At 43.4% G+C, this 23,644-nt stretch overlaps 1 protein-coding gene and 1 long non-coding RNA gene across 4 annotated transcripts; one reads left to right on the top strand and one right to left on the bottom strand.

The window, feature by feature from the left end:
- Positions 1 to 39: 39 nt before the first annotated feature.
- sptb (spectrin, beta, erythrocytic) lies at positions 40 to 23,566 on the bottom strand. 3 transcript variants are annotated; one of them, XM_077732011.1, is made up of 36 exons: positions 23,349 to 23,566; positions 20,879 to 21,143; positions 15,305 to 15,456; positions 14,615 to 14,788; positions 14,075 to 14,172; positions 13,906 to 13,986; positions 13,322 to 13,738; positions 13,128 to 13,245; positions 12,493 to 12,651; positions 12,113 to 12,415; positions 11,888 to 12,038; positions 11,488 to 11,777; positions 10,584 to 11,164; positions 10,318 to 10,455; positions 9,121 to 9,880; positions 8,745 to 8,947; positions 8,206 to 8,296; positions 7,992 to 8,138; positions 7,605 to 7,883; positions 6,934 to 7,185; positions 6,767 to 6,856; positions 6,224 to 6,505; positions 5,626 to 5,756; positions 5,339 to 5,543; positions 4,711 to 4,934; positions 4,493 to 4,643; positions 3,669 to 3,913; positions 3,466 to 3,604; positions 3,307 to 3,391; positions 2,697 to 2,893; positions 2,538 to 2,620; positions 2,363 to 2,423; positions 2,042 to 2,268; positions 1,803 to 1,976; positions 1,668 to 1,710; positions 40 to 1,470 (listed from the first exon to the last, which is right to left on the bottom strand). In XM_077732011.1, the coding sequence occupies exons 2-36, from the start codon at positions 21,024 to 21,026 to the stop codon at positions 1,285 to 1,287; spliced, it is 7,065 nt and encodes a 2,354-aa protein (XP_077588137.1). In that variant the 5' UTR covers positions 21,027 to 21,143; positions 23,349 to 23,566; the 3' UTR covers positions 40 to 1,284. The 3 variants fall into 3 exon arrangements, with proteins under 3 accessions (XP_077588137.1, XP_077588136.1, XP_077588138.1); XM_077732010.1 differs by lacking the exon at positions 23,349 to 23,566 and adding an exon at positions 23,011 to 23,153; XM_077732012.1 differs by lacking the exons at positions 20,879 to 21,143; positions 23,349 to 23,566 and adding an exon at positions 18,484 to 18,990.
- On the top strand, positions 2,306 to 2,942 carry LOC144206833 (uncharacterized). Its single transcript, XR_013328446.1, has 2 exons — positions 2,306 to 2,448; positions 2,662 to 2,942. It is a non-coding gene; the product is annotated as an uncharacterized LOC144206833 (long non-coding RNA).
- Positions 23,567 to 23,644: the final 78 nt, after the last annotated feature.

The raw sequence follows: 23,644 nt of genomic DNA, 5'->3' as shown, positions 1-23,644 counted from the left end.
CTTCTAGGTCACTGGGTAATGCGATTTAATTGTGCATCATTCGGAAGGAGGCAAGAACTTTTATTTTTGTGAAAATGAACTTTACAAGTAAGTCCAAAGCTATAAGATAAAAGAAAATCACATATAAAGTTCTCTTTTGAGAGAATGTAGAAAATCCCAACAGAGGAAAAAGCAAGAATTTGATGCCGAATCAATGACTATTTCCCCCAAAATAGGACTATTCTGCCTAGATTACAATATTTTGTATTACTGTATTATTGGATTCAAAAACTAAGTATATTTCGGGAAAACAAACAGTTTGAAAGATTGAGTTAAATAGCTGTAAGATTGTCATAGAAACACTTAATGTGCGGGCCAAAGATTCTGGGTGTACTGGCTCACTACTAGTCAATAGAAGAGTTGGTGACAAGAGATGACTGCAGGTTTCCAATCAACTAACTTTTCTATGGTAAGCAAGCGTTCTCCTATTTGAGCTCTCTAACATGCCATGGACTGACCCACTACTATCCTATTCCTTTTCAGCTGACAAGTTGGATGATGCCGAAGTTCGAACCAACCACCTTTTGCACGGTAAGCTAAGTGAGTGCCCACCCCACCTGTCTAACATGCTACAAAACTGACTCACTACTATTCTATACTTTTTCAGCTGCCAAGTTGAATGACGCCAAAGCCCAAACCAACCACCTGTCCAATGGTAAGTGGTCGCTCCCCCATGTAAGCTAAGTGCTCACCTCTCTAACATGCCACAAACTGACACTACTACTCTGTTTTTCTCAAATGACAAGTTAGATGATGCCCAGGCTCAAACCAACCATCTTTCGCATGATGCCCTACCCACCACTTTAGACTTTACCAGACTGACCTTCTACACCCAGAATCATGGTGTTCCCCCGCCCCCGCCTCCGGTTTTACCAATTCTGGGAGTCCTCGCTGAAGCAGTGGCCAACCAATCGCAAGGTAAACTCCACACAACACCGACTGGAATTTGCACAGTATCATTACAGTTCACAACCATTGTGTGAGGGCACCTAAAGAATAGAATAACACATGTCATCATACATGGCAAGTCCCAAAATGTGCACCTCAAGCAAAAATACTTTAATTCTTTGGTTGAGTGTGAATTGTAAAGAGCGTTCCTGTGCGGCAAAGAGACAACGAGAGAAAAAAGCGTGTAAAAACAAGCAGAGGAACCAATGTTAATACTACTATGATACAAAACGACGGTCAAGCATGCTCCTGACTGACTGGGTTACCACGGTGACGCCCACCAACCAGATGGCCTTTTTACTTCTTCTTGACAAAGCGGCCAAACTTCTTTTCCTTGTCTTTCTTGCCAATTAGGGGTGAGGACGAGGCTGGCGGGGGGAGACTCTGGGCTTTGGCCCCCACAGACCCTGCTGCCCCTTCTTCCGACTCCACGGGGGATTTAAGGGCCTTTAAGACAGCCTTACTCCAACGCTTTAGCTCCTCCTGAATTTGGCACAAAATGTACAGAAAGAGGGTTGCTCAGACTTGAATTGGAAGGGAGATGATGTCTAACATTGTCACATTACAGCTAATAGTTCAGATTGCTCTATTATGGGTTAAAGTGAAGCTTGTGAGAAGTACATCATTTTTTCTATAAAACACTAAGTGATACATTATTTAATACAAACGAAGTATCTTACCTCGTCTTTGAAGTTGAACAAATATTCACTTCCATCAACCAGCCTGAGAGAGAGAGAGAGAGAGAGAGAGAAGAGCAAGTTTAACTAACGATGAACAATTTTACAACTGTTGCCAAAGACGACAAAATGTCCCACCGTAATTTGGCCACGTGCTTCTTTTTCTTGTAGTTGTCCAGCGGCTCCCAAGTGGCATTGACCAACTGCAGCGGCTCCTCCCCGTGAAAGGTGGTGCCCTGACTGAAGCTTTTAGGATCTTTGTAGGCCGACAGCTGACCGGGCCTCAGAACGCAGTACAAGTTGTTCCACGACCTGCACAAGAGACAATCTCACTCACCACCCCGTCGACAGCGTACAGACCCTGTAAGTTGACTTGCCTGTTGGACGACTTTTTGCCATAGCCCGCTACATCTTGCTTGCGTCCTACAATGCCTTCCAGCAGTACCGTCTGAGCTCGGTGCGCCTCGCCGGGCAAGGTGGCGGCCCGTTGCTGCCCCTCGGCCGCCAATGATACTGACGCCTCCAACTCCAGAGAGCCACTTTCCCTCCTCTCGGACGCCACCGCCCCCTCGCGAAAGCCGGAGCTGGGTTCGGCCGCACCGGACTGAAGGGAATAAATGTATACCACGTGTGAATAAAAAGGTAATTGGCTAGGTAGCAGAGGAAATTGCCTTAAGTACATTTCTACGTCAACTTACCAAAGTTTCTTCCTCCAGTGTGAAGAGTTGCGATGATTCGGCGAAACCCGTGTCTTCTTTCCTGATACGAACAAATGCGCCGAGAAGTGAGTTACATTTAAATAATATCTTGTGATTGTGGTAAAAACACGTTATATTCTAATAGAATTTTGGCAACCGAAATAACATGTATTACCGACTCTCTTGGTCAAAGCGCTGTTGTTCTTGCACAAACTCTTCAATCTCTAACTGCCGCTTTCTCAGCTCCAACAACTCCAACTGAAGAACGCAACGTAACATTTGGTCATTGTCCCCATCAGAGAACTCAATTCCCAGCGGCCCCGCCGGCACTTACGGTGGTGAGACGTTCCAGCGCCGAGAAGCGTTCCTCCCAGGCGGCCGTGGATTTCTCGAAGGCCTCGTGTCGCTTCAGCAGCTTCTCCACATCGTCCACCGACTGGCCCAAGTCCTTGCTGCTCACGTGGGGCTCCTGAGCCACCAGCCAGGCCTCGGCCACTGACGCGTCGCGTGCAAACTGGCACACCTCCAACACTACAGAAACCCATATGTAACAATGAATAAACTGTTAGATACGTTCGCATCTCGTCTTGTGTGCTGTGTCAATGCAACTATCAAGTTATTTTGCCAATTTAAATTGTCAAACATCAAGATAGCTAAAAAAAATTAAAAAAACTTTGGCAAACTTGTAAAATTAGAATAAAAGCATCACTGTTAATGGTAGTCATTAAGTTTAAGTTAATAACAATACTCCAAAACGACCACGAGGTAAAAATGTAGGTGCAAACTTTGTTGTAAATAATTTCAAAATGTCAGAAAACATCTACTTTGGGCTAGAACAGCTTACATTTGTATAAAACATGCGCTCCATTTCTAAATTATTTGATGCTATCTTGCTTAAAGTGTTTCTGCTACGAATTAAAAATATATAAAAATGTGAAACTTACAGTGTCGTAGCCAGTCCCAGCGGTCGTCCCACTTGAGCATCATCTCCTGCCGTATCTCGACCAGCTGCGTCATCTTCTCCTGGATCTTTACCACGATGTGGATATACGTCAATGGTTCAAATTGTGCAAAGGGAGACGGCAAAAAGACGGTGGTCTTACCTCGGCGGAATCTCGGTGGTTTTGCGCCAACAGGGCTTTGCCCAAATCAATGCATTCTAAGAACTTCAGCGCCCGCGCCTCAATTTCAGAGCGGATTCCCTGGTGGTATTTTTGAAGGAGCTCCACCGATGACACGTCGCTGTTGTCCAAACCATTGTTAAAAAGGGAAATCAAATTGGCGTACAACAAAGGAGGAAACTGACCGTGGTTTCTCCTGGGTGTCAATCTGCTGGATGATGTTCTCCATCCAGGCGGTGAGGTCGCGCACCATGGTGAAAAAGCGGAACTTTTGGGCCGTGTCCAGCAGTTGCTTGCGGCGCCCTTCGCATGCATCCAGCAGGGCCTTCCAAGCCTCCAGCGCCTCACGCTCCTGCGCCTGGATGGCGTCGGCTCGCTCGCCGGCGTACTGAGCGCGAAGCCTGGCTGCCGTCTCCTGCAGCTGCTCCACCTTCAAAGCACAATGTCATACTTTAATACAACTTTTTTCACTATAGACTGAAGAGGGGAAAACAGGCAAATGGTGGTCATTCCTCAAAGTAGCATTTATAACTATTATTTCACATGCTTAAATTGTAAATCTTGGTATTATATTACATTTGTTTACTTCATACAAAGATAATTCTTTGTTTTTGGTCCCAATTGGCCTAAATAAAAAAAATATATATATATGCATGACTTGGAAGAGTTTGGGTCTTAGGACATTAAATTGCATTATTTTCAGAGGGCAGAGGTTATGTTTCTGTGTGTTTTCAATACAGTAAACATACAAAAATTGCAAGATGTTGTGATTTCTTACATTATTGACATCCAATTTAACATCAAAATGTACAAAATAGGAAGGGTATCCTATGCCCTACATGGCTGCTTCATTACATTATTTTATCAACATTTACTTTGTGCACATGTTCAAGAACGCCTATAGTAGTAATGTTATCAGGTAAGAAAGAAATATATCATATTGGGGAAATGTGGCCGGAAGTGAAATTGTTGATCCAAAAGGGAGGCATATTCATATCAATTTCATCACCTGCTTTCCCAGCGAAGTGATGTCTCGTTCAAAGGCGGCGTGCATCCTGTGGAAGGACTCGGCTTTGGTGAAGTCCTCGCCCACGTCTTGGGGAAGCTCCTTCTGCTTATCGTGGATCTGGTTCACCACCTCCTTGCTGTCCTCAAAGTACCTGAAGGTCACATTGGAAAATAAGCCAGAGTCGTTTGGCTACTATTTATTTCCTCCCGTTTCCTTACTTGAGCAATTCGTAGGAGGCGCTAAGCAGTTGAGCTCGCGTGTCGATGAGCTCCAAGAGGTCGGCCCAGCTCTCATTGATGGCGTCCTTCCACTCGGCCATGGCCACCGACTCGCTGTGGCCCGCCCGGATTAGTTCGTCGATGGTGCGATTGACGGCGTCCACGCGCTCTTGACCCTGAGCGCCCGTGTCGCGGGCAAACTCGCGGAACTTGTCCCTCAGAAGCTGCCATGAAGAGAGGACAAGAATGATAAAGTCAAACAACTCCAAAGTGCATGATTTTAAGTTTGCTGCTTTGTATGTTGATTTTTCGATTTGACGCTTGCCGCATTCTCTGAACTATAAGCCGCACATTTTTCATACTTTTTTTTTATCCTTTCTGACCACTTTTTTTTTTAATTTCAACTAGGGTTACTTTAACCTTGTGTCTAATAAAGTAACACAACTTCAATCACTAATGACTAAATAAAACATATACTTTATGGTGATAAGTATTGTAAATTTTCTGCTTAGTTTTATATGTATACTGTCCTCTTTCTAGGAAATATTTCCTTAATTTTTGCCAAGCACTTGGTTTACAATATTAAACATAGTATCTTTTTAGCCCATTTATTTAAAGGCGAGCGTACCGTGACGTGGTCCAGGTCCTGTCCCATCTCCTGCGAGGACGCCGCCACGTCACGCTCGGAGATCCACTGCTCCAGCTCCTCCACCTCGCGTCCGAGTAGGAAGTGATGGTAGGCGTGCTCCAGCTTCTTGTGTCGGTCCTCGGCCAGCTCGCTCAGTCCGGCGTACTCCTTGTCCGTCTGGGCCTGGCGCCGTCCGATGATCTCGCTGTTGGTGCCATTTCAAAGACTCAAAAACGGAATTCCAAGGGTTTTAAGTCGAATTTGCAAAGAGTAGTAGTTAGCCAGACCTGTCGGGGTGGTCGGCGGCCATCATGTCGCGAGCGCGCTGGGACAGATTCCGAATGGAGTCGGCGTAGTCGTCCACAGCCTGCTTGACGATGTTGTGCCGCTTGAGGCTCAGCATGGCACTCTGCTCGTCCTGCACATACACAAACAAGTCATTTTTTTCTCCCTCTGATCATTTGAGGGTTTTTTTCCACACTATATCAAAAAGTGGGCCTTACACAATAGTTTCATCATTCTAAAGTTGTTGTTTTATATATTAAGATTTGCTAGTGTTTGTGCAGTTTTGCTTAATATTTTGTATCATTCTTCAGTTTGAGTCGTTCTATGTTTTGTAATTTGTCTGAAACAGTATTTTTCCACATTTCTGTGTGGGCTTGGTAATATTTGCAATCACTTTGTAATATTCCTGCAATTTTTTGGGGGAAATTATAAGTGAGATTGTATTGCTCATTTTGTATCATTTTAAATATTTTTACTTTTAATAATAATAAAATCAATGTAACCTCTAACTGTAATGTAACTCTAGAACCGTATTTTCCGGACTATAAATTGCATTACTTTTGATAAAGGTTTCCAAATGCAGGGGGGTTTTGAGCGCACCTTGGGTTTTTCCTCAGCAATCATGTAGAGCTCCTGCTCTCCAATCCACGCTTGTGCCTCGTCGGCGTCGTTGTAGAACTGCTGCGCCGCGTGCGATGCGGCTAGCCTCTCCTTGCGTAGAGTCATCTGGTCCCGGAGCTGCGGCCACGCCTCTTCCAGCACACGAAGCTGCTCGGCCAGGCGCCCGACTTCGGGTGTGTCCGCCGCCGCCTCCATCCGGCGACCGCGCTCCAGCACCTCGTCCGCACGTGGCTGGTGGCCCTCGATCTCCCTCTGCAGAGTCTGTACCAGCAAACATTTCCATCATTTTAGCTTTCCGGTAACATCTTATAACCATTTGCTTTGAGTTCCATCACTTAAACAAATGCAACTTCAAGTTGGGTCACATTTGCGTATTGGCAATTTTTCTAACCGTGAACTGATCATCTCTTTTCACATTAATGATACTTGACGTCAAATTAGGTTACTATTCGGGAAATTTCATGGTGACATAAGACACATAAGACATTGTAGACCTAGGTAAAAAAAAACTATAAAACATACCTGGTTCCTCTTTAGCAGCATCTGCACAGTTTGCAAATCATTGCCGTGATCTTGCGACAGTGCCAGTGGCATCCTTTCTTCAATCCAAAGCTGGGAGGGGGAAATAAAGAAGATAAATCTCCAAACAAATCCTAAAATGCAAAAAAAATATCAATGATTAGGCTTACCAGCTCATCAGCCAGGTCTCTGTAAAACTGATGAACAGCTCGGGCGGCCTCCAGCTTTTCCCGGCGCTGGGCCAGTGGAGCACTCAGCTGCTGAAACTGGGCCTGAAGAATCTGCTGTTCTGCTTCCAGGTCAGGTTGTCCGGGTTGTTGTTGGTCGTCACGCCCGCTGACGTCGCTGCCACCGTGCGTCCTCAGCGCCTCTTGGAGTTCCTCCAGCTCACGGGCACGATCCTGGACTTGGTTTTCCATTATCTAGTTGAGGGGGGAAAAAATAAGTGAGGGAAAAAAAATGTCAACAACTTTAAGAAGCACGTTTGAGTGGAAACACTCAAAAAAAGATGATGAACATGCGTGAAGGTCATTTTCTTTCATTTGCTGTTCATTTTGACATATTTCAATGACAGGTGTTTATCTATGAAGCTTGTTAAGATCTTTGAGTGATTTCTAGATGACTTAAATGTACATAATGCTCAATATGAGCTGAAAATTAATTGAAAAAATCAAAAATATAAATGCCAGAAAAATACAAAAATAAGTTAATACCAACTAAATGTCATTTTCTGGGACTTAATCATTAGGGGAATATGAAATGTAAACTTCAAAATCCAAATTTGAAAACACAAATTCTATCAAAGTGCCTTATTTGGGTTAAAAAAAAAGTTTCCTCCTACCTGGTGCTTCTTGAGCTGGATATTGGCATTGGTGAGATCTCTGACATCTTCACCGTCGTCGCCGGCCGTGCTCTGCAGCTGCTGCCGCAGTTCGCCCAGCCACTTCCTGATATCGGCCTGGCTCTGGTCGAACAACTCCGAGCGGTTGGCGTCAAACAGCAGCCGAGCCTTCTCCTGCGTGGTGGACTCCAGCATGGCCCACAGTTGGTGGAGAGCGGCCAGGTGCTCTCGCACCACTGGCTCCAATTCGGGTTTGGAGGCAATCAGCTCATGGCCCTCCTGTTTTATTTACAATTTTAATAAGGGCGTCCCTACTCCATGATTTTTTTTCATTATCATAGCCATGTCTGGTCTATATTAAGGGGGATATTTGAGGGATTATTGTACCTGGTCCAGTTTGTCCAGCCAGTCCTTGTTGGAGGCCAACTCTGCCATGAAAGCCTGGTGCTTCAACCACTTGCTGTGCAGGTTCCTGGCCTCGTCGTACGAGGTGTCCTGTGCGGTCAGCATCTTCTCATTGATCCACACGGTCAACTGGGATTTGACAGAGACATGAAAAGACGTGAATCCTATGAACACATCCAACAAATGCTCAACTTACATCTTGGGTGTTCTGTAAAAAGTGCTGGAGGTCTCGGTTGTCTCGTAGCTTCTCCGACACCTCCCGCGCTCGATCTTGGTTTTTGTTGTTCCTAGATAGAGAAAAATGTTAAAAAAAAGAAGCACCTGCTGAGGAAGGCTCTTTTTTTACAAAAAAAAAACACCTGACCTCTACAGCCATCAGAGTGTACTGTAAAGTCAATGCTCTCACTTTTGTGGGAATCAATATCCATTAGTGATGTAACACGCAATGTGGGGAAAGCATCTTGTGGACTTTGGTGAGCTACACTTGATGTGCAATATAGCATGTATTTCAAATACTAAATTCTAGTTGATAACAGAAACTGGAGTTTCTTTTTCTTTTACTTTGGACATAAATTCATTGTCAATTCCATTCTTAACGAAAACATCCAATCTATATTTCCCCAAATTCAAATTGAGAGTCTTTGGTTTCCCATGTCCAAATTTCTTTTGGGAAGCATCTCCAATTGAAGACAGAAAATACTTAAATGAATGTTAATGTAAAGCATAAAAACCTACCTGTCACTAATGGAGTCCATTTTCTCTTGCACTTTCCCAGCATACAAGTTGTTGCCATCAACAAGTTGTCTGCCTCCAAGGAGCGTGCTGTCAATCTTGTCTTCGTTGGCCTCCATGGTGGTCAAAAAGTCCTCGTGCTTCTTTAAGGCCTTTTCTGCCCCGGCCAGAGTGTCGGGCTGGTCTATGTGGGCCAGAGTGTACTCCTGCAGAAACAATCATCAATCAAAATATTGCCAATTTCCTATAATAAAGCAGTCCTAGTTGACAGAAATAATAGCCTTCCGAAAATAACTATCAGAATGATTTGGCTTATGACAAAGTTGAATAGATGGCCCCCCCTTTTTTCTAATATTGATATTAAGCAGTATTTTTTCACCTGGTTGTTAAGGATGGCTTCAACCGCCTTGCCATCCCTTAGAAACAGCTGGAAACCCAAGCCCTGGTCCAGGAAATTCTTGCGTCGGTCCCACATGGTCTGGAGTTCATGCCAGCCTTGGTCCAGACCATCCAACGTCCGCTCCAGCTCCCTGTACTGGGGGTCATCTTCCTGGCCTAGCGTAACCCGAATGCCGGTATCCCTGATGCTGCGATAGACTTCTTCTTGGTTGTCGATTTCGTCGAGCAGAGCGTCGTGAAGGCTCAGCTGCTCCTCGGCCTCGGGCAACGAGGCGGGCATCTCCTCCGAAGCCACGGCCTTTTGAGATCTGAAGAGCCAGGACTGAAAGTCGTCCAGGTCCTGGAGGAACTTCTGCAGCTTGCTGACTTCACCCAACGATTCCTCGCGATCCTTGAGGGTGTTTTTCAGTTCGTTCCAAGGATCGTCCAGCTCGGCGCGACGGGCCAGGATGTCCAGCGCCTCCTGGGGGTGCTCGGTGGCCAAGCGCTCGGCGTCCATCCGCAGGAGGTCGAGCTTGGACTCGATGGCGGCCAAGTCGCGCTCCAAGCCATTCAGCTTCCTCTGGATGGTCATGACGGCGGCCAAGTCGTTGCCCAGGTCTTGAGTGGACTCGATGATGCGGGTCTTGTCACGGATCCACGCCGCGGTCTCGTCACAATCCACTCCGTAGTTGTGCAAGCTTACTGCTGAATCTATCATCCTCTTCTTGTCCTCCACCAAGGCCTTAAAAGCATCCCACCTGAAAGAAACAATATTGAATTAAAAAAAAAAACTTACTTAAATGGTTGCATTTAATAATTTGGAACGCAATCTGCAGTATGTTTGCATAAAAAAAGTGTAATGCTGCTAAAGTATTTTGACAAAAATTTTGACTTCAACCCTATAGAGATGTTCCTATGTGCAGCCAATTTGATTGGCACTTGTTTTATGTATATGTGCATGTTTTATGTTCTTTATGAAAATAACAGTTCAAATATAGTCCTTATGCCTATAGTGAGTATTTGTTATCAGGACAGTGAACAGTTGTAGTGATATTTCAACCATGAATATGAAGTGGGTTCTTTTGTTTGTTTTTTTTGTTCAAAGTATGCAACTGCAGGGGCAGAAATCTCAAAGTATATTGATTTTTTTTCCATTTTATTTTACCCAAAGCACAAGAAAGAGGTGGAAAATCACCTTTTGTTAAGTCTCATCTGGCATGGCTTGACCTCTTTAGTGCGAGGGTGTCTGCTATCCTCCAGCTGTTTCACTGCATTGTTGACATCATCCACTCTGACCTGAACGTTTGCCATATCCTGAGCCAACATGCTCAACCTAGAGGCGAAACAAAAACATGTTTAGAAAGACAAAAAAAAAGACCAAACGATTCTCCAGCTGGGACCCACACATACATCAAATCCAATTCATAGCCATGGGGATTTTCCTAATAATACAGCACATACCTATTTTGCACCAATTCTACGTCATCCAGCTTTTCAGGCACCTCCAAATCTACAAGCCAAGTCTCCTTCTGTCCCATCCAGAGCTCACAGGCGTCAGTTTCATTGAAGATAGTATAGAGCGCCATGGCGTCGTCCAGCTTTTTCTGCCTGACGTCGGCTAGAGACATGAGCTCCATGAAGAGGTCCTTGATGTCTTTGAGACGGCGCTGGATGTCAGGAGTGTTCAGTAACTCTTCGGGTAACCCGTTGGCCTGTTTGGACAGGGCGTCCACAGTGGAGGCTGACTTGGTGGCCTCGTTGCGCAGGTCGTCGTGGCGTCGCAATAGCCGCTGCGTGGTGTACTCGTCCTGGCCTACGTCGCCACTGCTCATAACCTTCTTGGCGTCCAGCAGCCAGGCTGTGAGTTCGTCGGCATCCCCTTGGAATTGGAAGAACCTCTGTGTGTCCTGCAGGTTCTGTTTGCGGAAGGCAGCCAGTTCCTCCAGCTGCCGCCACTGCCTTTCTACGTTTTCCGTGCGCTCCTGGATCTGCGGTGAACCGAAATGGTTGTCCCGGAGCATCTCGTTTCCCTGGGTTAGAACCTGGTGTAGAAGAAAAAAGCCGGTTTAATAGTCCCAAAATATTTATTTTAATATATGTATTTATGTTTGAAAGGGATAATGGCTCATTCCAAACATGTTTGCATGAGATAGGTTATTCAAACAATGCTGTTTTCATTTAAAAGAAGAAAAATTGATACAAGAGCATAAATAAGGTTGATTTTTTTTTTTTTTTTTTGGGGGGGGGGGGGGTCTAATTCTTGATGTTCAAACTCTGAATTAAAATTTGAAGTGGGATTCAAGTGTGCTTCATTTCTGGAATGATCCTGGTAATCGATCAAAAAGTCGTCATCATTAGTCAATACCCTTTTCAGGTTGGCTTGGCGGGCGGCCAGCTCGTCTTCAAAGGCGCTGTGCTTGCTCTGGAGAACCAAGACGGTGGTCAGGTCTTTGCCGTAGTCCAATGAGGAGAAGATATTCTCCTTCTCCTTGATCCAGCTCTCCACCTCCACCGCCTCCCACAAGAAGCTCCAGAAGCGGCGAGACTGCGTCAGCTTGGCCCGCCGCTGAGCCGCCAGGTTGCGGAGCTCCTGGTAACAGAGCTCCAAGTGCTCCACCCGATCGCGGATCACTTGGGGATCGCACGGCTTGTAAGCTGGCAGATTTGAAAAAGAGAAGGAAAATGGTTACAGATGGGCACTCAAGGTTTCAGTGCATGTTTTGGTACATACTTTGGTTTTAATGAACACAAGACAATAGACTTACTCTCTCCATTAGCAAACTTGAGAGCGGCCGCACTGGCGTTGTGTACTCGGTCCGCTTGTAGGGAAACGTCATTCTCCAGCAAAATGTGTTTCTGCAACAAGTCTTCTACTTCCAACAAATGTTTCCCAATGTCAGGAGACAACAGTCGAACCTGACAACAACAAAAAAAAAACAATGTCAACACACCCATTTACTGAAGCGACACTTGAAGGCAACACCACTTACCTTCATGTCATCCATCCAGCTGATAATGTGGAGCATCTCCTGGAAGATCTTCTGCAGCATCAGGTTCTTTTCCAGACGTGAGCGACGAGCTCTGAGCAACTCCTGAAGGTAATCCCACAGACGCAAGACATTGTCCTTGCGGGCATCCACCCGCTTGGCGTCGTGATAGCGCTCGGCCTCCAGCTCTCCCGAGATGTCCACCAAGGCCTGGACGCGTTCCTGGTAGGCGGCGATGTCCGTTTCGATGGCATCGTGCTTCTTCTGCGCCGCCTCCACCGCCGGCAAGTCGTAGCCAAAGTTGTCCTGAGAAGAATGGGAAACGACTATGTTTGGAAGCCCTTTAAGATCCTTGACGCTGGCTTTTCCGGACTCTGGCTGACCTGAGCTACCAAGCGCTGGTTCTCCAGGAGCCACGTCTCCCTCATGGCGGCCTTGCGGTCAAATCGTCGGGCCATCTGCTCCAGCTTCTCTTGGCGAATGAGCTCGTCTCTCAGAACCCGCTCACGCTCGTGCTCGGCGTGCTCCAGGAGCTTCCAGGCCTGTGGATCCCATAAACATGAATCATTCATGCGGACTGCTTAGATCACATGTGTCAAAGTGGCGGCCCGGGGGCCAAGTCTGGCCTGCCGCATCATTTTCTGTGGCCTGGGAAAGTAAATCATGAGTGCCAACTTTCTGTGTTAGGATCAAATTAAAATGAAGTGTATAGATGTATATTAAATTTCCTGATTTTCCCCCTTTTAAATCAATAATTGTATTTTTTGTAATACAATTTTTCTTTGCTTTTAGTTCAAAAATCATTTTGTAAAATCTAAAAAATGCCAAAATAAACATTGTTTTAGATCTATAAAAAATGAATATTCAGGGAAATGAATCCAGTTCTTTTAATCCAATGATACAAAACTTTAAAAAAATCTAAATATTATATCTAAAATGGTCCGGCCCACAAAAAAATCCAGTTGTCTGTCACCATTGGCTTAAAATCAGTCGCATTTGTTTAGTAACCAGCTCGCACCTTATTGATGTCGGCGACCAGTGCCCCTTCTTTTGGTGTGTAAGGCCTCTGGTTGTTGGCCCTCATGCGACTTTGGATGGTAAAAAGCAGAACTTCTAAGTTGCCTTTCTCCTGGAACCTGTAGTCATGGACAGCAGTTGGCATTTGTGATTTACTCAAAAACCAAAGTAGACAAATTTTTCACTAAAACTGACTTGGGGGGCTTCTCCACCGTCCTATAAGTGTTGAAGGCCTGCAGCTGCTGCTGGACGCCCGACAGCGAGTTGGCCAGTTTACGGTTGTCAAGCACTTGGATGGTCTTCTCGATCCAAGCCAGAAGGTTGGACACCAGGCTCTCATATTTGTTGACCATCTTGCCCGTGGCGATGGCGTGGTCCAGGACTTTGCCCACCCTCTTGCCTTCCACTGCCAGCTGCTTCATCTTGGAGAAGTAGTGGTAGAAGGCCACCACGTAGGTGATGATGGACTTCTCGTCCGGGTTCTCCGTGAACACGTCTTCCGGATCCAGAAGCTTGGTGACGCCCAACTGCCTCTCGGCCACGTTGAAGGCGTTTTGGAGGTTGTGCGTCGGGTTGGAACGCTTCAGACGGTTGAAGTCTACCAGATCAGGTCTAGAATGCAATGTAAGGTCCTTTTAGTTCATCGGGATAAAAAATGTGATGTCTACAAGTCGAATACAACAGCCAATCAGGTGGTGCATTGGCTCAAGAATATAGTTTTTTTTAAAAAAAATTTTACAGTGAATATTGCTTTCTTGCAGAGGAGCTTGAGGTCTTACCGATGTTTGTGTATGAGAGCGTTGAAGGCCATGCCGTCTTTCCAACTTGTGGTGAAGTTGGTGATGTTGACACTAGCGTAACTGTGGTAAAAAAATTAATAAAAATAAATTCAAAAAAGTGAAAGACATTCCAGTTTCGGCAAATAACAAGCTACACTTAAGTACTGACCCCGCTGTCTTCATCTGACACCACAAAAGAAGAGCATCCTTGGCCGAGCGCGTCTCCTTCTGGTCGGCTTGACCCGTTTCCACGATAATGTCCTGGATCTAATCAGAAAACAAAAACGTGAAGAAATATCCAACGCAGTTTTGAGACACTTTACCATTCAGTGGGATGAGAAAGTCTCAAAAAACGATGACAGTGGATGTAGTATAGTCATTACTATATGTAATTCCACCCAAGACACACTCAAATGGACTCATTCCCCCAAAAAAAACATTAAAGCCACAAATCAGAGAAGTCCCATGACAGCTAAACCTTCAGAGGCGACTAAATTTAGCTTTAAAAAAAAATTAAGCGGCTGGCTTTTTGGAGATCTTTTCACCAAGGACTGAATAATGTAGAAGGCCATATTGTTTGAACTAAAAATAACAGTGTCGCCGTCAGATTAAAAATAGCCTGTCTTTCTGAGAGGTACAAAAAGTCTTGTGATGTTTAACAATGGCGGCTGCTGACAAAATATCAATTAAAGCTGATATATGACCAAACCTGGAAACGGAGGATGATGGTCCAAATGAGGCCCAGGATGAGTCGGTGGTTCCCATCCACTATGTCGTGCGAACCCATATTCTCCAGGTGGACGCGTTGCTCCTTGAGGAACTGCAGCGCCTTGTCAACATTTTCCAGGCAATGGATGCGCATCCGTCCCTTGGTGGGCTTTGGCTAAAGGTGGAAGAGAGGGACAAATGTAGCATTGAAAATTAAGATTCTGCACACAAAGAAATATCATGAGTATGAAATGTTTTTCTAATAGATGCGCAGTGGTTCAAAATAATTGTTTATCTGTGAATGAAAAAGGCAAACTAATGAATCAAACATGGTAAAAAGGTTTGTAAGATAACGTTTACAACAATAAACCCATATGAGAAAATTGTGGTTTTAAAAATAAAAGTCTAGAGTTAAGTGAAATGTAATTTTAGAACAAATAGTATTTGTATGCAACTCATTATTTAATCATCACAAAAATGTTCTCACGATGACATGGAGAAAAAACTATTAGCCGTTTTTTTATAGATAAAAATAGATGAATAAATTATGTATTAATTGTGGAGCTACCATTACTTCAGTAATAGTGTAATATTTTTCCATGATAAACGATTTATTGTATAGATACTGAACACAAATTCTCAGATTCCAGTCAAAACTAAACAAAAAGTGGGCGGCTAGTAACCAACTTACGAGTCGTTCCCCAGACAAGATTTCCAAAAGTTTGATGAGCATGCGCCCATCACGGAGGTCCAAGTAGAGGTCAGTAATCCGGCAGCTCAACCGAGCCAGAATGGAATTGACCCATTTGGTAAACGTCTTTTTCTGGACCGCCTCGCGCTCATCTGCAAAATAAAAAAGCAGGATTTTGCTTTTTATTTAAATTACCAACTAATTCAAGTCATTTCATACAAAAAAGCACTGATTTGGGGTTCAAAAGCAATCATTTAAGAAAAAGATTAAGAAATTTCCTTCCAAGCGATGCTTCATGAATATTTAAATCGGAAAAAGTTCAACGCTGGCTCAAGCCAAAGCCCGGAAAAACAAAGTTGTTGTTAAGTGGACATTTAGAGTCGGTCGAAGAGCGCATTTGCTGACGTGGCGCGCATTAGACGTCCGTTCTTGCTGACGTTGCCATATGAACAAAGCACGACCACTTCTGGAAATCACAAATTGCATCCTTGTAATTGATTTTGTCTGCACAGGTTTAAAGTGTGGTGTGTTTTCCACTACACTTTAACATCAATATCTATAAAATCTCTTTTCTACAACCATTTAAGAATAATCCTAATTTTGCTTACTCTGGATCGCAAAGAAATTAGAAATCCCTCTTTTCGTTGCCTACTTTAGGTCCCAAGCGGTCGCAAAGCAGCGTCCAAACGGCAAATATGGCGACTACCAAGGCATATTTGCATGTTTTAATCGTGGTGACAGTTTCACGGTCTACTTGCCGTGCGTGCAACGAGAAGGCTTTATTTATTTAGTCAGTCTACTTATTGTACCGTCATTGTATGCACCGTTTTCTCTACACGTCACGTCCATGCCTGCGTGTCATTTGTTTGTTATTTAGCTTTTGCCTTTTCCTTATTTTTTTTTTCATAACATTGCAACAAACTCCCAACATGTAAATAATTTATAGTCGCAATGTCGCAAGGCTCGCTGCACTTATGTATTGCCAGAGTGCAACTTAATGCGATTTCAATATCAAATTGAAATTGCATTAAGTCAAATGAACATTGCCAGAAAAATGAATTGGACGTCTATAGGAAAAATGAGAATTAATTCTACATCCACTCCCTCCTGAGTCGAGACCACCGACAAGTAAATTCATTATTAAAACGAAGGATGTCACTTTAACATGTTGACTAATTAATTACGCCGCATATTGTTGCATTATTAAAATTTTGCTAAGAAAAATTATAGCACACTTGATTGACATCAATTCAAATTTTACCCAGGTGTTTGTTTGTATATTGAATAGAATAATTGTATTATCAACATCCAAGTATAATGAGATTTAAATCTTCACCACAAAGTGCATAAATAACAACAAATGAACAGATAAATAATCAATACTAATAAATAAGGAGTCAACATAATAAGTAGTAGTCAACATAGATAAGTAGTAGTCAACATAATAAGTAGTAGTCAACATAATAAGTAGTAGTCAACATAATAAGTAGTAGTCAACATAATAAGTATTAGTCAACATAGATAAGTAGTCAACATAAGTGGTCACAAGTATGTAAGTGGCACCAAAGTGGTTTATCATACATTTAAAATTAAAAATGCCAATACCCAACACATTAGCTACGATTGATGATAATATGCTCAATTATAAACATTTTCTCACAGTATCAGTGAAAGAGGGACTAAAGAGCGGTCTGTTTGACAAGGCTTTCGGTCCTTCGTTCAGCGTGCTACTGAAAAGTCATATGACTTATTTATGCTGATGGAATTTCGCTGTACAAGCTTGTACTCAGCTGGAATATACATACGGCGACCATTTTCCCAAACTCATTCCTTCTCCCCTGAATTTGGATTGCCCACCCGTTAATTGCTCTAATCCTAGACTCACATATTGTGAAGTCCAAAACAACCTCATAACTGCCAGGCAAATCCCATCTATGCTTTCGTATTGTACTATAAGTCAAAATTGTGCAAAATGTGACCAATATGTTTTCTTTTTTAATTACACCTAACTATTACACGAGTAATTTGCCATTCAAGGCCATTTTATCCTGTTTTCTCTAACACTCTGCCATTACAAGGTTGAAATGAAGGAAATAGACCCAGAAGCAACATTAATAAGAAAAGCCAAATACGCTTAAGCGTTAATTATGACTTTGGACGCGAGCAGAGAGGGAGAAAAAAACATCCTAAACCTTTTTAGAAGTTGCTCTTATGAATTATTGAAGTCACTGAACAAGTGGGGCAAAGCCACAGCAGCCTTCAGATAAATAAATTACTACCTAATACTGGAGGTGGCAAAAGTACTTACACTTGAGTGTAAGTACATATGATTGTGTAGAAAGAGGCATTTAATTTAATGAACAGGATTTCTAAGGACAGATAGGGTTAATCATTAAATTAAATAAAATTCTATATTAAATACTTAAGTAGATTCACCCCCAAAAAAGTCAAGTACAAATACCTTGCAACTGTACTCAAGTAAATATTGCAGTTTCAGCACAGAACTCCAAAAACTTTCGTAAGATTTTTTCAGCAAATAAACTTTTAGTACAAAAGAAAAAAACTTAGCACGTTAGAAAAATATAAAGTATTAAGAGTACCTAAGTAGGGTATCAAAAAAAAAAATCTTATCAGTTATGGAGACAAAACATTTCTACTCTGTAAGCAAGTACAAAGATTATCATGCATTTCTATTGAAGTATTTTCATACCTAATATATTCTTTTCAAATTCTGTTAATTAAATTAAAATAAATGTTTATAATGTGCTCAAGTAGACTTTCCCTGTATCTTCTTAAATACTTTGGTAAGTTTGTAAGGGGGGAACTACATGACTACACAACATAGTACAGTGTACTCAACTACTTAAAAAAAATGGTTTTCCTGCACAAAATCATTTTTTTTGGTACACAAGAATGATTCATCGCAGCCCTAAATTACAAAACCTTGCTCATGTACCTACTGATAACTTTGTATAAGTAAAAATCAATTTTGACAGGGAGGGGTGGCAGCAAAACTTATCAGCCAGCCCACTAGGATTTGATGGCAATCACCGTCAATGGCAGCAAAAAAAAATTAAATTGCATGATAGTGCCTACATTTAGGTTTTTCTCCCTAACTTACAGCTTAATAGATTCAAAGGGAAGTGACCCTAAGCTGTCCAGGTGACCCCCATTGGTACCTTGCAACTGCCTGAAGCGTCCATCCAGGATGGAGTTGAAGTAAATATTGGAGGCGCTGGAGCTGAGCCAGCGTGCCCGTTTACCCCCGCGGGGGGCTGACAAAGACGACGAGGACGAGGAGGGGGACAGCGTGCGGCTGGAGGGCGTCGGCGAGATGACGGGGACCAGCCCCGGCAGGCTGAGCGGCACCTGCGGGAAGACGGAGCCGTTCCTCTCCGGGTGGTGCTCGCGCCGCTTGGCCCGACCGACCCCGGGCGCCTTCCTGAGGGGCCGGTGCGCGGGCGGGGTACTCCGACTACGCACGGGGGCTTCGTTGACTACCGGCGGGTGGCGTCGAGTCTCTCTGGCGTCCTGGACCTTAAGACTGATCCTCACGTCGCGTAATCGGGGCTGGCCGACGGTGGGGGCCGCCCGTACCAGGCACGGGCTGCTCATCTTCAGCCCTGACGCCCGGCCACCCACGAAGGCTGGAGCAGTCTCTCCTCTCCTCCGTCTTCCGACTCCGTCCTCGTTTCCGACTGCCGACTCCTCCCTCCCTCCATCCCTCCCCTCCTCTCTTCCGCCTCCTCTGCCTGTTCCTCATCTTCATCTTTATCTTCACCTGTCATGCTACCTCACTAGAGACCACAGCCAGCCGTCAACCCTCATCCACCCTTTTCCCCCTCCTTTGACATAGCAAGAAACTACACCTATTCTGTATAATTCACAAGTAGGCCAGTAATAAAATATACAGGGAAAATGTGAGGATAGTGTACTATCCTTGTACTTTTTCTGCTGTTTTGCTGCTCTTCAATCATTGTTCTATCTAAAGGCTTGTATCTCATGCCAAAGACAGTAAATAATTTACTTGCTGCAATTGACAGTGATAGACTTCTAATCCTATTAAATGGAAAGGCTTACAGCTAATAAATGATTGAACAATTTAGTTTTTTTAATCCTAAACTATGAGTGGGGAGTCTATTAAAAAAATGGCTAAGTAGTGTAGTCCAAATGGTGAAGGATCACTACTGTATCACTCATTAGTGCTTATTACTTATTTTTAGAGCTGAAAGCAACTCACTATTGTTTTCTTAAATAGCAACTACTAAAATGCATCTCGTTATGTTTCTGCAAGTAGAAAAGCAAGTTTGTCAACAATCTTTTTTTTTGAGAATCACCATTTTCTATGATCATGATTGTTACGGCTGGCAGCCTGGGCACACACTATGTAGGAGGGGGTGTGGTTTCTTTTTCTCTACAGGTAAATTGAGCGGTGGCTCCACCCCTGTGACGAAGCCCTTCCCAGGCCAACACAACTGTGACCACTTTCCCATTATTCCTCCTCCAATCAAGATTCACTTCCTGTCCTTATTTAAACCCTTTTTATTTGTCAGTTCAGACTTGCTGACTTGATTTCCCTTGATTCCTGACTTTGACTGCCTTGGCTGCCTGTGATTGTGACAGTGGAGTCCTTTCTTTCCTGAGAGAGCACGTGGTTTAGTGCAAAGTTTGATTGTCCCAGCTTCACCTGGTAATGTGAGTACGTCACTCCTTGTTTTATTTGGTATTTATGTTGGCAAAGTTAAAGATTTTGGGTGGCATAGATGGAATTGAGATAAGTTGAGACACCCCAGGGTATACATATAGTTTGTGCATTTAAACACGTAGTCATTCCCCTGTCTAGCCTTTGATTACATCAGTTCTGACAGTAGCACCCTTCGGCCTTATTTCCTGTATTTTGTGGGTGTTCATTTGGACACCTGTTTGGGAGGGTGTTTTTTACCGTGTTTATTTGAGGGTGCCATTTTAATATCTTGTGCATCCCCTATGTTATCCCGATGTCTAAGTTTTTGTGGACTTTGTTGTAAATAAAATATCACTGAAGGATACTTGCATTGTTTGTCTGGACTCATCCTTGACCAAACCTGTTTGCCTTGGTAGTTGCGACTCCCTGGTATATCTTACCCCAGGGGGAGTCATAACAATGATCTATTTTATAAACTAGGTATTTGGGACTTCTGGGGAAACAAAACATGATTCTTAAAGATTGGTAATTGTCTGAATGAATGTATTTGAAATGAATTATGGCAGAAAACTATCTCCTTTTGTCAATTATTTTTTGTTGTTGGAAAAGTTGGAGAAAAACTAGAGTACACAATCTTGTGGAAACCCCAACTAACGGTTAGACAGGTGCTTCGCGGCGGGCTCGGCTTAAAGCAGAAAATTCCGACAAGCCGTGAGCCGGCAAACCTGCAGCTGTGCGTGTCCGTCAAAATGGGAGTCATTCCATGAATGCGAGTGGGAGAGGTAAAGGATTGCCGTCACGTGACTTGACCCGACTCGAGTCGCCCATTTTAAGACCCCCCGCCAGCTAAAGACCATAAAACAAGTGTTGGACCCTAGAATTGTACGCACCTGCGAGGGCTTTGATGCGCGATCGTTCGAAGAGTCTCGCCGAGCTGTTGTCGTTGTCCAGCTCCTCGTCGGGGACGTCGAAGCGAGTGTTGACGCGACTGTATTGTTGCGAGATCTCCGCATTGTCAAAGTCAGTGGTGGAAGTCATGGTGGGGCTTTAGAGATGATTGGAGAGGCTGGTGGCTGGACGTCGCAACGTCCTACACGCCGTTTGGTCAATAGGTCAAAACAAAACGTTTATGCAGATTTTATTCCTGGTAGTTTTCTGAAAAAGAGGGAGAAGACAATAGTATTCATTTGTTTCTATCACAGTGATGCATGCCATGCTATAATTTGCATTTTGACACTTGGTTAGTTTGTTACTTAATCGACATATTGACACGCAGCAGTCATCCATTGTAGTAGCAAAATTTTACGAGTTACCAATTCTCCATGTTTACTGCCAGCTTTATGCCAGTGCAAGGATTGGTGAGCATTTTCACCTTACTATACTTTAGTAGTAAGGAATAAAACTAGGAATAAACTAAGTAAACATTTGATCAGTAAATAGACCTTGTAATTAAAAAAAACGGTTTAATCAATATATGTCAATGGATTATTGATCCTTTTTGTATCCTTCATTTGACCCCACTCCTAAAAAAAAAAAAAAAAAAAAAAAAAGTTGAGAATTATGTGTACACTTTAAATTGGGCAAATTATAATACACTTTCTTTTAGGCCAGTTTAAACAGTTTGGTAGAAGTCTAGTTTAAAAAGGGCCACTGACAATAAATGTATGATGTGTCCTCTCTCTAGATCAATTTGGTGAACCAAACCTTCAGACAAACACCCACACCCCACTTCCAGTGACAGCATGTTCATTCTTAGTGCGGAATGTCAGTTTATCAGACTAAGGCATGGCTCCCTTATCATGTGTGTTGAGGGGAGTGGCGGTGTTGTCCTCACACACTCCAACACAACCAATGGTGTCAACTTAGCAACTGTTTAAAGAAGCTTAGCATGCAAAACAAATGTGGCGCACATTTTACAATCATTTCCGCCAATCTGTTTTAGTTGGGGAACATGGCTGCGATTACTTGCTGAAAGTCTTTCCTTCTTCCAATAAGCAGTACATACATTTGAGTGATTTTACATTTTGGAGGATTGCAGTTTGTAAAGTATGGAAAGTGTCACTAATGATGCTTGAATGATGTGACTGGAAGGTTTCCCTCAGTTTACCACCTGCTATCGTACTTTTGCAGAATAACCTTATCAAGCCCCTGGGTAGTGGAGGTCAGGGGGAGGTGCTTATCAGCTACACACACACATAAAGCGGGCTGTCTATGTACATCAAAAAGTATCCTTCAACAAAACCTCTAGAAGATCTATATTTACCCAGAAATATTATTCCATAAGGGAAAAAAACTAACAAAAATACATTTTAATATACAAAAATGGGTGGCAATGTGGCAAATGTCTTTGAGTCATCAAAGCCGTCAAAGAGGCCATTCAATATCTGCAACTATTTCACGGAAACACCTTGTGATGAAACAATGGACACAAAACCAGATTAGTGAGCATTCTAGTAGCAAGTGTGCACTGAATGAAATAAGAGACAGGCCGACATGTGTGACCGGCTGCATTCTGCAAATCCAACTTCAGCAACTGGACGTTTAAAGAGGACACTAGTCTACACATAACATTATTATACAGCATCTTCCATTTGCTTCTACCTTCAATAGCAAATTACAGAGGAAAACTTCAGTTTACATTAAAGAAAGCAGAAATCACTTCATTATTTCTTTTTTTTTTTGGCCAGATCGTGTTTACATGAGTAAATCCAGCCTTGTTCAGACACGAGTCCTTTTAAGGGGAATAACAAGAGAATGTTATTTCTTGTCTCCCTCTGCTTTGTATTCATGTGTTGTTTTTGGATCTATTAATATGCAAACATTTGGCTTTTTCTTGGACCGAAAGAGATTATAATACGCTTAAATAAAAACGGATCTACCATGAAGAGTTCAAATGGATCCTCATTGTATAGTTGGATCTAAAAAACATGCTTTATATAGACGCGCACTTCCTGATCGAGTACATTTAGACAAAATGTCCAGGTGAAATTGGATGAACTGTAATCTTAACATTGATACTCACATTTGACAACCTTTTGTCCACTAAAACTGCCCGATCCGTACATTTGGAACATGATCAACAAGCTTACGATGACTTTGTGTGACTAAGAAAAGACTTTCATGTGCGAGGTCGCGTCGTCCTTTCACGCGTCATTTTGCGCAAACCTCAACACGTGCGCCAAACGACAAATTCAATGACGTCAGGTTACGACCGCATACAGATGATCAAAAACACCCATCCTTTTTAGCTTAAATCTTGTAAGAAAAGTGTTTATCGTCACAACAGGTGCTTTTTAGAGCCAAACGACAATCACTTCACGAAAGCCCTTAAAAACATCACGTTTATAAGTTTGCACTTACTTTTTGAGATGCAATCCGTCCAATGCCCTTGCTCGTCCCAGCCGATGGTTACTTTACGGTCCCTTAGACGCATCGGGATTCCGCTCGGAACTCGGGGGTGATCCTGCCTGTAGGGTACCGGGAAAAGGGGGTGGGGGTCGGTAAAAAGAGAGGGAGGGTAGTGGAGGATTGTACTCCACGTTCATTCCCGAATGGCAGCCGGCCTACCGACCCGCCCAGTGGGGTTAAAAATAAAGAGTGGGCCCATACTGTCAAGGGTGAGTGGGGGGACCAAACATTCTCAAAGTGGCGTGTCT

Source organism: Stigmatopora nigra, chromosome 13 (assembly GCF_051989575.1).
Source record: "Stigmatopora nigra isolate UIUO_SnigA chromosome 13, RoL_Snig_1.1, whole genome shotgun sequence".
NCBI lineage: Eukaryota > Metazoa > Chordata > Actinopteri > Syngnathiformes > Syngnathidae > Stigmatopora > Stigmatopora nigra.
Note: the sequence above shows the minus strand (reverse complement) of the source record. Positions and strands in the feature narration are given on the sequence as shown.